Source organism: Gossypium hirsutum, chromosome D07 (genome assembly GCF_007990345.1).
Source record: "Gossypium hirsutum isolate 1008001.06 chromosome D07, Gossypium_hirsutum_v2.1, whole genome shotgun sequence".
Lineage (NCBI taxonomy): Eukaryota > Viridiplantae > Streptophyta > Magnoliopsida > Malvales > Malvaceae > Gossypium > Gossypium hirsutum.
The window spans coordinates 10,231,790-10,245,610 of record NC_053443.1 but is presented as its reverse complement, the minus strand read 5'-3'; the positions used below and the strand labels follow the sequence as shown (position 1 = coordinate 10,245,610).

General features: G+C 36.2%; 1 protein-coding gene and 1 pseudogene across 1 annotated transcript; one reads left to right on the top strand and one right to left on the bottom strand.

Moving 5' to 3' along the window:
- The first annotated feature begins 470 nt into the window (after positions 1–470).
- LOC107955996 (uncharacterized) lies at positions 471–3,666 on the top strand (annotated as a pseudogene).
- A 37-nt stretch (positions 3,667–3,703) lies between these two features.
- LOC107953970 (cytochrome P450 81Q32) lies at positions 3,704–5,606 on the bottom strand. The gene is made up of 2 exons (XM_016889419.2): positions 4,631–5,606; positions 3,704–4,435 (listed from the first exon to the last, which is right to left on the bottom strand). The coding sequence occupies exons 1-2, from the start codon at positions 5,519–5,521 to the stop codon at positions 3,821–3,823; spliced, it is 1,506 nt and encodes a 501-aa protein (XP_016744908.1). The 5' UTR covers positions 5,522–5,606; the 3' UTR covers positions 3,704–3,820.
- Positions 5,607–13,821: the final 8,215 nt, after the last annotated feature.

Here is a 13,821-nt window from a genome sequence, read left to right as displayed (position 1 = left end):
TTGAATAATAAACAAATTCAATATTTTAGATAAGTTCATATATTCAAATTATTTACAAAGACTGCCATTACTAGTCAATATATACAAATCAGGTCAATGTACTGGACTAAATAAAAAATGAATAGTGCATAGACTTATTATAGAATTGGACCAATGTAAAATCAAGGGTTGAGGAAAAAAAACAAAATACAGTAATCCACGTGTCCATTTTTGAAACACTGTCCAGTCTTTTTTCCCTTGTTTGTAAAATCTTTCCCTTTAAAACCCGCGGCTTTCATTCCCCTCTTATAGTCTTATTTCTTTCCCGCCAATTTCTCTCGCCGGAATAAACAGTCTTCTCCGACGAAACTCCGTCGTTTTAAACCTCTCCTCTGTAAAGTAGAAGGAAAAGTGTTTTTACTTTTTGTTTAGTTTTAAACAATGATGGACGAAAATTCAGCTATGATCGAGCAAATTCTTAGAGAATTTGAAAACGAAGACGGAAAAACGACGACTTCAACAAATGGCAAACTGTGTCGTATTCAAAACGGAATCGGAAGCCTTCGAAGCCTCTTCCGCCTGATGGTTTTTCTGATCTTTACAATGGCGGCGTCTCCTCCGATGTTTTCAGCTCGATCGAGAAATATTCTGAGGATCGCCGTCGTCGCGCAGCCGAAGCTCCTGTGGCGGCGGAAGCAGAGGCTGCGGTTTCTTCTGCTGTTTCTAATAGAGTGAAGGTTGATGATGAAGATGATAGTGACACCGGTGGCGTGGAGGAGAACGGTGCTGTGGAAATTAAGAAGGTGAAGCCGAAGAAGCCGAAGAAACCGAAGGTGACTGTGGCCGAAGCTGCTTCGAAGATCGAAGCCGGTGATCTTAGTGCTTTTCTTATTGACATCACTGTGAGTAACAGTAACTTCAAATTTACATTTTTGTTGTGTGTGTGTGTGTGTGTGTGTGTTTTAGTTTTGACTGATCTGAATCTGATTCTTACTTTAACAAAAAAAATTCAGAGCTCTTATGAGACCCAACAAGATATACAATTAATGAGATTTGCTGATTACTTTGGAAGAGCATTTGCTTCAGTGAATGCAGCGCAATTCCCCTGGTTAAAGCTTTTCAAAGAATGTACCGTTTCGAAATTGGTTGATGTAAGCTTTCTTCTTTAAGTTCTATTTCATAATATTTTGGAAAAGTTCATAGTTTCGTTCAGTTATTGTCTATTCAGTGGTAGGACATGCATGGAGAGAACTTTACTAGCTTGATTTTGGATTTGTTATTGTTATTTTGTTTTGAATAGATTCTGCTTTCGAATGTACCGGAAGATGTCTATCAGACATCGGTTGATTGGTTGAACCGGAGATCTTTGGATGCCTTAGTATCGTTTGTGTTATGGTCATTGGACAGCATACAGGCTGACCTTGCTAGTCATCAAGGAGCTACTAAGGGATCAAAGAAAGTCCCCCAGCCAGCACTATCGAAGTCTCTGGTAATTGTTGATCTTATTTCTTCCTATACTCTTGGAAAATACTTCTGTTGCATCTTTGAGAATGGTCTCAACTAAAATGGAAGCACGCTAGTGACTGGTCAAATTTTCTATACGAGTGATACTGATTAGCCTAAAATGAGATCGATTGTTCGAATGTTCCTTTAATGATTCTATTTAGATATTCAGAGAAGCAATTCCTGCTTAATTAACTAATCTGGAATTGCAGGTTGCTATATTTGTGGTCCTATCCATGGCACTAAGAAGAAAGCCTGATGTTTTGATTAGTTTGGCACCAAAGTTGAGGGAAGATCCAAAATATCAGGGACGGGATAAATTTCCTATCACTGTGTGGATGATTGCTTAGGTAGCTATTGACAACCTTAAGACTCTAATTTTTCTTCCTGCACAAATCATTCTTTTGGGTATGAATTTCAACCATTAATTTGATTTGTTTCCACAGGCCATACAAGGAGATTTAGCTGTGGGCCTGTACATGTGGGTACAATATTCTGCTGCCTATGCTGAGTGGCAAGTCAAGTTGTAATCCTCAATCTAGAGACTTGATTTTGCAGTTAGTAGAGAAGTGTGGCATTTGCTTTTGATAAATTTATTGCATTTTTAAATCTTTGGGCTTTGGGATTTGAGGAATATGCCAATACTTCTCTTTTCCTCCAATTCTTTTGATCTTATTTGTTTTATCTGTTGAGATCAGAATAATTTCCTCTCTGAAAGCTCGTCCTATTTTAGCTAATGGTGCTGTCAGAAAGGGAGATCGACTGGTGCCACTTTCTGCTCTTGATATTTTGATGAGACTCACATTTCCAGCACCCTCAGCTCGTGTTAAGGTAGGTTCTTTTTTTCGTGATTTCTTTTGATTCCATCCCAGGGTTTCCAAAAGTCCTAAGACCGATTCATTTCCAATCTATTAATAATTTAGGCAACCGAGAGGTTCGAAGCTATTTATCCTACTTTGAAGGAGGTTGCCCTTGCTGGTTCTCCTGGAAGTAAAGCAATGAAACAAGTTGCCCAGCAGATACTGAGCTATGCTGTAAAAGCTGCCGGAGAAGGTAAAACTAAATTCTTAGACTGCATCTTAGACCCACCCGAAATGGTGTATGAAATTAGTTCTACCCATTTATACCATATTTTATTTTTATTGCAGGTCTTCCAGAATTATCTAAGGAAGCAAGTGATGTTTTTATTTGGTGTTTAACTCAAAATCCTGAGTGTTATAAGCAATGGGTGAGCAATTTCTGACCTATTTGAAGATTTTTCATCCAATAACAAATTGGTTTTGGTTTCTACTGATCTTTCTGGTTAATGTTTTCCCCCCCGGATCTTTGACTGTATTTTCTTTCTTAACTATTGTTAAAGTTTTGTTGGTTATTTTTCCCCAATATCTTTGGAAACAGGATGTGCTTTATCTCGATAATCTTGATGCAAGTGTTGCTGTTTTGAGAAAGCTTGCTAATGAATGAACGGAAAGAGCATTCTGCTAAACATTCTACAGTTGATCCTTTGAGGGAAATTTTAAAAAGTTTCAGGCAGAAGGTAATGCATTCTCATAAATGTTGTGGTTCTTGAACACTGGCTGCAACTTGTTTCTTCTTTATACTCTTATACATGTTCTCGTGGTTTTTGACCAACTGCAAATGAGACTTAATCAATACTAATTTGTTCCATTTGGTTGTATAAATAGAATGAGAAAGCAGAAATCAATGCAGATGCATCATTGAATGAGGCAGACAAGTACTGCAGGTTACTTCTAGGACATTTTTCGAAAGGACATGGATGCTTGAAAGGTGCGTTATTCGCCTCTATTGCACTAGTCGCAGGTGTCGCTGTCATGTCCCAAAATGTCCAGTCTTTGAGCTTAGATAAGTTGTCTGCAATGTTTAATCTATCTTAGGCCTGTTTACTCTTGACCAAGGGTCACCAGCCTTAGGTTTAAATATGTTCACAATAGGACCACATCTTTGAGATATTTAGACAGAGGCTCGAGTGTTTTTTCATGGTTAGTTATTGAATTCTTTTGGGTTTTTTTCTTCTCTTTTGTTTTTTTTACTGAAAAATCAGAACTCCGGCACCTGAAATGCGTGTTGATAACTTATTATGATCCATCTGGGTTTATGATGTTTCAAGTTGTTATCCTTTCATAATGACTACTTATAGTTCTTTGGTTTTTTTTTTTGGTTAAATTACATTGCAAATGAAAACGAATGTGGGGAATGAATAAGTGTGGAAATTAAGAAGTCATATAGTTTTTTTATTGATATCTTCGCAAGTTATTATTTCATATGCTTCGTTGCAATAAAATATCGGTATTATAATAATTATAATGAGAACTCCTAATTAATTACTAAAAAAAGCTCTATTCACAATGGGGCGAGCTTTGCACAAAGCCTCCAATGGATGAGCTTTAGGCATGGTGCTTCCCATACCTTCAGTCATATCAATTTCCTTACCGTCAACCCTTTCCCACTCGAAGCATTGAATCAATGAGCCAAGGGTTAGCCCCATCACTCGCTGAGCCAGCCCTGACCCTGGACATGCCCTTCTTCCTAACCCAAATGGCATTATCTTGTGAGATTGAGAATCATCATTCTCAAACCTCTCTGGCTTAAAACTTGTTGGATCATCCCATGATTGTGGGTCCCTATGAATGGACCACGCATTCACCAACACAATCGCGCCGCCCGGCACATCGTATCCGCCTATGGTGCAATCAGTAGATGGTACATGTGGAAGTAGAAGAGGGAGTGCAGGGTGTAATCTTTGAGCCTCTAGTATAATACTTTGAAGATACTTTAACTTCGAAACATCCGGTTCATCAATAAGATTTTCTTGCCCTATTTCAGTGTCTATTTCAGCTTGAGCCTTCTTCAATACTTCTGGGTGGTTCAATAAATTGGACATTGCCCATTCTATTGTAACTGATGTTGTATCAGTTCCTGCTAGTATTAGGACCTGCATGATCACCATGTATGTTATTAAAATGTTGATATAAATAAAAAAATACGACATTTCTCGTTTTGAACTTCCTATCCTGACATGATATAGATATTTTGAGAATTCAATTAGAACGTTGAATGTTTTGCTGTTCGGGGTTTTTTATTTTTGAAAACAATGGAACTTTAAGAGAGAGAAGAAGATTGAACTAACCAGCATGAGCCCTTTGATGATTTCATCAGTGTAGTAATTAGGATCAGATTGTTGCAAGTTAAGAAGGTGATCTACCATGCTGCCATTATCATTATTTTCCTGCTTCATCCGTCGATGCTCGTTGACCAACTTTTGCAGCAATCTGTCCAACTTTTTCCCAATATTTTTCACCTTCTTTTCGTACCCTCCGAACCAATTCAAAACCGGCAAGAACTCTGCACGATTCGCTGTGCTGCCATTCCTAAACGTCTCCGTTATAACCTCCCTGAACTCCCTCGCTTCATTTTCATCCTTCACTTCATCCCCGTAATATCTCTTCCCCGCAACCATCCTCATTATGTTGTTAAGTGTCAAGTCATTAATCATGGATTTTAGCTCTACCTTCGCAAACCATTGACGTGAATCTTGCGACAGCCTCACCAACAACCGTCGGACCTCATCTTTCCGAATGGCGACGAAGGCATTGAGACGACTCGATGAGAAGATTTCGATGGATCCAATGCGACGTAAGTTGCGCCAATGATCACTGTAAGACGAAGTGGAAATTGTGGTGTAGTTGTAGCCGAAGTGCTTCCCTGTGATCAACTTCGGACGGTTAGCTAAAACCACATCGTTTTTGGTGAAGCATTCCTCGACAACAGCTGAAGACGAAACCACCACAAAGAGCTGAGACCCTAGGCGAAGGGAGAAGACCGGGCCGTGTTTCTGAGAGAGACAGTGATAGAAACGGTGAACGGGAGATTCGAGGAGGTGGAGGTGGCCAATTAAAGGGAGTGAAGGTGGGGATGGAGGGAGGTTTTGGGGGTGTTTTTTGGATTGAAACAGTAAGTTTAAACAAAGTAAGAGAAAGATGAATGAAAGAGATGCATAGAGAATTGTTATTTGGTCCATTTTAATTATGGTTTATTCATTAATTAGTGGTGTTTGTCTTTATATGAGGAGGTGATCCAAGAAAAATTGTCCACAATTTTCTTCTTGCATATCTTTCAATGGTCAGAGTTTTTACCTTTATGCATGATTATTATGACATGATAGGAGTAGGAGATTTTTCATAATTTTAATACAAAATGATATTGCCGTCTTCTTTGAAATTCTTAACAGGCTCTTTTACCTAAATAGCCCAAAAAATATTATATTTACAAAAATAACCCAGATTTAAAAATAATCATCAAAATAACCCAAAATGAACAGTACCCACTCTTTTTTTCACCAATGATTGCCTAATCATTGTGTCAGACTTAAAAAATTATATTTTTGGATTCTGGCCTGTCAATGGTCGGAATCCATATATTTTTTTAAAAAATTGTATAATATTGATATCCAAAAAAGAAAAAAAAATTTGGGTGTTGGCCTGTCAATGGCCGGCACCCAATGAACAGTAAAAAAAATTCTTTTTTTGTGTCAGAATCAGATATAAAAATACGAAAAAAAATAAATAAAAAAATTTTCTAGGTGCTGGCCTGTCAATGGCCGGCACCCAGTGCACATTAAAAAAAATTTTTCTTTTTTTTTCATGTCAGAATCAAATATAAAAATACGAAAAAAAAAATTTTAGGTGCTGGCCTGTCAATGGCCTGCACCCAATACACAGTAAAAAAAAAGTTTTCTTTTTTTTCGTGTTAGAATCAAATATAAAAATACGAAAAAAATAAAAAAAATTCTATTTCCTCCTATTTACTATTACAAAATTAAAATCCCCCAAGTCCTATATATTTTTTTGTAAATTTAGAATTTAGTTTGTATATTAAAATCCCCCAAGTCCTATAATTTTTTTTATTTTTTTCGTATTTTTATATCTGATTCTGACACAAAAAAAAATTTTACTGTGTACTGGGTGCTGGCCATTGACAAGCCAGCACCCAAAATTTTTTTTTATTTTTTTTTGTATTTTTATATCTGATTCTGACACGAAAAAAAAATTTACTATTCACTGGGTGCCGGCCATTGACAGGCCAGCACCCAAAAATTTTTTTTTATTTTTTTCGTATTTTTATATCTGATTCTGACACGAAAAAAAGAAAAATAATTTTAACTGTTCACTGGGTGCCGACCATTGACAGGCCAGCACCCAAAATTTTTTTTTATTTTTTTCGTATTTTTATATCTGATTTTGACACGAAAAAAAGAAAAAAAAATTTTACTGTTCACTGGGTGCCGGCCATTGACAGGCCAGCACCCAAATTTTTTTTTATTTTTTTCGTATTTTTATATCTGATTCTGACATGAAAAAAAAGAAAAAAAATTTTTTACTGTGCACTAGGTGCCGGCCATTGACAGGCCAGCACCCCAAATTTTTTTTATTTTTTTTCGTATTTTTATATCTGATTTTGACACAAAAAAAGAAAAAAAATTTTTACTGTTCACTGGGTGCCGGCAATTGACAGACCAGCACCCAAAAAAATTTATTTTTTTCGTATTTTTATATCTAATTCTGACACGAAAAAAAAAGAAAAAAGTTTTTTTTACTATTCACTGGGTGCCGGCCATTGACAGGCCAGTACTCAAAATTTTTTTTATTTTTTCGTATTTTTATATCTGATTCTGACACGAAAAAAAATTTATTGTTCACTGGGTGCCGGTCATTGACAGGCTAGCACCCAAAAAAAAATTTTCTTCTTTTTTTTCTTTTTCGTATATCAGTATTATACAATTTTAAAAAAAAATACATAGGTTCCGGCCATTGACAGGCCAGAACCCAAAAAAATAATTTTTTTTAAGTCTGATACAATGATTAGGCAATCATTGGTGCAAAAAAAGAGTGGGTACTGTTTATTTTAAGTTATTTTGGTGATTGTTTTTAAAGTTAGGTTATTTTTATAAATATAATATTTTTTTGAACTATTTGGGTAAAAGAGCCCAAAATTCGGTTACTTATGATATCACAAGTGGCTGTACAGAAGACCTTGATATGATCATCTTTTTAATAACATTCTTGTAGCATGTTGCTGTTTTGACCCGTGTCTTAGGCCTACTCCCTTGACTCTTGCTTGGTCGGATGGGATTTTTTGCCCATCATAACCCAATTAAAATTTTTTTTTATCAACTACAAGAAGCATGACCCATAAAATTGCAAATATGAAAGTTGCTTTTAAGCTTTAACCGCTCATTCCTCTGACGTGGCATGATCCAAAGCTTAAAGTCTGCTGCTTTTCTGAAATTTAATATATTAGTCCTTGATTTTTTATCTCATCCTAGTCCACTAAAAAACATTTCACTTTACTCCATATTTGAATTTTCTTTTCTAATTTCAATTTCATTCATAAACTAACAATGTTTTTTATGAGTTAATCAAAATAATGAATGTATGACATGTGGCATATGACATAATTTTTTTTAATTATTCAATTACTTTTAGTTTTATTTATTTATTTTATTTTTTAATTTAACATAATAAATTTCTTTTATTTTGGGTTATTAAAGCTCGTTTTTTTAAATATCTATTTGTGAAGCATAGCTTGAATAACAATTCTTGAACGTCGATTTTCTCTGATATTGATAATATTTTTAGGAATTGAGGACTTTGTGAAGATTAAGTGATGCTTTTCTCTAAAATCGTTCATGTCATTAACAGTTAAAGTAATCTTTGCCCCAACGAAAAGTAAAATTTGAGCATATTTAGCAAAACAAAGGAAACTTTCAATAAATATAATCATTCATGCCATTAAATTTCTTATAATCGGCTAGATGTTGACCATACATTAGCCATTTCTTTCCCCTAAGGAAAAACTTATATCGCTAATGTTTTGAGGTAATTTACATAACATTTGACAAGTTTAAGTACCAAGTCAAACAACAAAAACTTAGATATTAAATTAGGAAAAAACAATGAGTTTAAATATTAAATTTGATAATAAAAAAGTTTTAAGTAGAAAGGATTATTTATAAAAGTATCACAATTTTATGAGTTTATTAACAATGGGGCGAGCTTTGCACAGAGCCTCTAATGGGTGGGCTTCAGGCATGATACTTCACATACCTTCAATTATATTTACAATCAACCCTTTCCCACTCGAAGCATTGAATTAGTGAGCCAAGGGTCAACCTCATCACTCACTGAGCCAGCTCTAACCCTGGGCATGCCCTCTTTCCTAACCCAAATGGTATCATCTTGTGAGACTGAGAATCATCCTTCTCAAACCTCTCTAGCATAAAACTTGTTGGATCATCCCGTGGTTGCGGGTCCTTATAAATGGACCACGCATTCACCAACACGGCACATCGTATCCGCCTATGGTGTAATCATTAGATGGCACATATGGAAGTAGAAGAGGAACTGAAGGGTGTATAATCTTTGAGCCTCTAGTATAATATTTTGAAGGTACTTCCAACTTTGAAACATCAAGTTCATCGTTCAAATTTTCTTTTCCTATTTCAGCTTGAGCCTTCTTCTATACTTTTGGGTGGTTCCGTAAATTGGACATTGCCCATTCCATGGTCACTAATGTTGTATCAGTTCTCACTAATATTAGGACCTGCATGATCACCATGTATGTTATTAATATGGTGATAGATAAAAACACGACATTTTTTATTTTGAACTTATTGATATGATACAGTTATTTTGAGAACTTAATTAAAACATTTTAAAGTAAAATGGTTTGGTCCCTGGCTTCTTTTTTATTCTTGAAAATAATGAAATTTGAAGAGAAAGAAGAAGATTTCAACTAACCAGCATGAGCTCTTTGATGACTTCATCAGTGTAGTAATGAGGATCATTGTTGTACGAAAGCGTGTAAAAGAGTAAAATTATTGTACTAAAAAATCACACTAAGTTCAATTCCCAGGAAAGAGAGGTAGATCATAAGGATCGCTTAAGTACCAGGTCTTTCCTAGCTAGAATATCCTTCAATCGTAATTTAATAGCACAATAAATCACTACAATCACACTCACAATTCATGCAGAATAATACAATAAAGAACACAAGAATTTAACGAGGTTCAACAAATTTTACCTACGTCCTCGGACACTACCAAATATATTTCACTCCAAAATACAAGTGAGAATTTACGAAGATAAAGAGAGAAAAAACAATGCCTTAAGTAGAGAATGACAAATTTGGGATGATGAAGAAGAGAAATGGTTAGGCCTATTTATAGTTAAGATTTAGGGATCAAAATTGCAATTATCTTATGCCAAATCTCAATCCCACTTTTGGTGCCTTAAATCCCAAATTTTGATACCCATATCTTTGACTTTCTATAAATATGGATGATTTCCAATAATCTCCATCTTGAAGATTTGATTCAAATAATCTTATCTTTACACAATTCTCTCTGTATTTGTCAACAACACTTGATAGTGCCTTCTTCAACTGTTAAACATGCCCTTTCATAAACTGATCAAATCGCTTGTACCACTGTCTCGGAGATTGTTTCAATCCATAAAGTGACTTTGTCAGTTTGCAAACCCAATTTTCTTTATCAGTAACCTTGAATCCATCTGGTTGAGTCATATAGATTTCCTCTTCCAAATCACCGTGTAAAAATGCGGTCTTCACATCGAGCTGAACTAGTTCAAGATCATATTGCGCAACCAAGGCTAGCAAAATCCGAATAGACGAATGCTTCACCACTGGAGAAAACACTTCATTATAGTCCATTCCTTCTTTCTGAGCGTAACCCTTTGCTACCAATCTAGCCTTGTATCGAACTTCATTTTTACTAGGAAATCATTCCTTCTTTACATACACCCATTTGCATCCAATTGCCTTCTTTCCTTTGGGAAGTGTCACCAACTTCTAAGTCCTATTTTTATGAAGAGATTGCATTTCTTCATTCATAGCTTACTTCCACTTTACACCATCAAGGTTACTTCTTGCTTCTATGTAAGTAGAAGGAATATCATCATCTGCAATTGGAAGTGCATAGACCACAATATCATCAAAGCGAGCAGACATACGAATCTCTCTTCTTGGCCTCCTATATGCAACTGAATCATGTTGCTGTAGAAGTTCTTAGGTCGAAACTTCTTCATCATTTGTTCCTTCAATATTAGCTGGATCATCATTAACCTTTTCAAGCTCCACCTGCTGCAAAGTGTCACTGGTTTTGTTATCCTTTTGTGAATCCTTGTTCTTCATCATGGTTGATTCATCAAAAGTCACATCTCTACTAAAAACAATCTTCCTTGTATCAGGACACCAGAGACGGTATCCTTTTACTCCACTAGTTATACCCATGAATAATGATTTCTTTGCTCTTGGGTCTAACTTAGATTCTTTTACATGATAATATGCAGTGGAACCAAAAACATGTAAAGAATCATAATCAGTAGCAGGTTTACCAGTCCACCTCTCTATAGAAGTTTTTCTATTTATTGCAGCTGATGGCAACCGGTTAATTAGATGGCACGCATATGTAACTGCCTCGGCCCAAAATTCTTTGCCCAATCCAGTATTGGACAACATACATCAAACTTTCTCCAGTATAGTCCGATTCATACGTTCTACCACCCCATTCTGTTGTGGTGTATCTCGAACAGTGAAGTGTCGCACAATGCCCTCATCTTGACATACTTGTAGAAATGGATCATTCTTGTACTCAATATCATTTTTTGATCGAAGTCATTTGACCTTTCGATCAGTCTGGGTCTCCACCATCTTCTTCCATTTCAGAAATGCATCCAAAACTTTATTTTTTTTCTTTTCATTAGATACACCCATACTTTTCTTGAATAATCATAAACAAAAGTAACAAAATAGTGCATACCTCCCAAAGAAGCCACTTTAGTAGGTCCTCACACATCACTGTGAACGTAGTCTAGAATTCCTTTTGTATTGTGATTTGCTGAACCAAATTTTATCCTCGTCTGCTTGCCCAGAACACAATGTTCACAGAATTCCAATTTGTAAGAATTTGCACCTTTCAACAAGCCTTGCTTCGCCAAACTCTGCAAAGCTTTTTCACCAGCATGTCCCGATCGCATATGTCATAACCTGGTAGCCTCTGAATCTGCATCTTTCGTAGATGCTGTTGATGTTGATCCAATAACTGTACTTCTATTTAAATAGTACAGGTTATTCCTTCTTGTGCCTTTCATCACCATCAATACCCCAGCTACTACCTTTAGTAATCCATCTCTCAAAGTGATTATGAGCCCTTTAGATTCTAGGACCCCTAATGAGATGAGATTTTTCTTCAAGCTAGGTATGTAGTGAACATTTGTCAATACTTGAATTGAGCCGTCGTGATTCTTCAATTTGATTGTACCTACTCTCATTGTCTTACAAGCACTGTCATTGCCCATAAAAACAACTCCACCTTCTAGTTCTTTAAGACTAGAAAACCAGTCCTTATTAGGACACATATGGTAAGTACATCCCGAATCCAAAATCCACTCATCTGTATGACATGCCATTGGCATGCCAACCAAGCTAAAGTCTGACTCATCATCATGCTCCGCTACACATGCATCAGAAATAGCCTTGCCCTTTTGTAACTTAGGACAATTCTTTTTCCAATGCCCTTTCTCACGACAAAAAGCACATTCATCTTTCGCAGGTCTCCCTTTGGACTTACTCCTTCTACCAGATTTGTTGCTGTGCGAACGACCTCTTACTGTTAAGACTTCTGTAGTTGTATCTCTGTGATCTTTTTTATCTTTCTTTCGAGTCTCAGATCTATACAACGCACTACAGACTGCATCAAATGTGATTGTATCCTTCCCATAAAGCAATGTAGTGGTAAGATGATCATATTCATCAGGAAGAGAATTCAACAATAGTAATGCCTTATCTTCATCTTCAAATTTCTCATCCAAATTTAGCAAGTCTGCTAAAATTTTATTGAATGAGTTCACATGGTCATTCATCGACATACCGGGTGAATACGTGAATCTATAAAGTTTTTTTTCATATAAAGCCTATTCTCAAGACTTTTTGTTAGAAACTTTTCTTCCAGTGTATCCCACAACTTCTTCGCTGATGTCTCCCTCATGACAGAGTACTTCTGCTCTTTGGCCAAACATAGGCGAATTGTTCCACATGCCTGTCTATTGATCTTGACCCACTCCTTGTCATCCATCTTGTCAGGTTTTTCTTCAAGGGCTATATCCAATTCTTGCTGATGACGATGCCTTTTCCATTTTTCTCCTCAATCCCAACTATTGTACGTGAACAGTGCCGTGAACGATCGTATTCCCCAAGTACGAATCTAGCTCTAATACCAATTGTTGTGCGGAAGTGTGTAAAAGAGAAAAATTATTGTACTAAAAAATCACACTAAGTTCAATTCCCAGGAAAGAGAGGTGGATCACAAGGATCGCTTAAGTATCAGGTCTTTCCTAGCCAAAATATCCCTCAATCGTAATTTAATAGCACAATAAATCACTACAATCACACTCACAATTCATGCAGAATAATACAATAAAGAACACAAGAATTTAACGAGGTTTAGCAAATTTTGCCTACATCCTCGGACACTACCAAATATATTTCACTCCAAAATACAAGTGATAATTTACAAAGATAGAGAGAGAAAACAATGCCTTAAGTAGAGAATGACAAATTTGGGATGATGAAGAAGAGAAATGGTTAGGCCTATTTATAGTTGAGATTCAGGGATCAAAATTGCAATTATATTATGCCAAATCTCAATCCCACTTTTGGTGCCTTAAATCCCAGATTTTGATATCCATATCTTTGACTTTCTATAAATATGGATGATTTCCAATAATCAGACTATTGCAAGTTAAGAAGGTGATCAACCACACTACCGTTGTTATTATTTTCTAGCTTCATCCATCGTTGCTCGTCGACCAACTTTTGCAGCAATCCATTTAACTTTTTCTCTTTCTTTTTGTATCCTCCTAACCAATTTAAAACTGGAAAGAAATCCGCACGATTCGTCGTGCCGGCATTCCTAAGCGTATTTGTTATAACATCCCTGAACTCCCTCGCTTCATCTTCATCCGTCACTTTGTCTCCGTAATACCTCTTTCCCGTACCTCGTCTTTTCGAGTGGTGATGAAAGCGTTATGACGACTCGAGGAGAAAATTTCGATGGTGCCGATCCGACGTAAGTTGCGCCAATGACAACAATAAGACGAGGTGGAAACCATGGTGTAATTGCAGCTGAAGTGCTTCCCCGTGATCAACTTGGAACAGTTGGCTAAAACTATGTCGTTTTTGGTGAAGCATTCCTCAGCAACAACTGAAGATGAAACCATCACAAAGAGTTGAGACCCGAGGTAG

Excerpts from the sequence above, each read along its gene's own strand:
- LOC107953970 (XM_016889419.2), bottom strand. The coding sequence starts at position 5,521 with ATGGACCAAATAACAATTCTCTATGCATCTCTTTCATTCATCTTTCTC. Across the intron at positions 4,436-4,630 it reads TCATCAAAGGGCTCATGCTG|GTCCTAATACTAGCAGGAAC; the intron begins GTTAGTTCAATC and ends GTGATCATGCAG.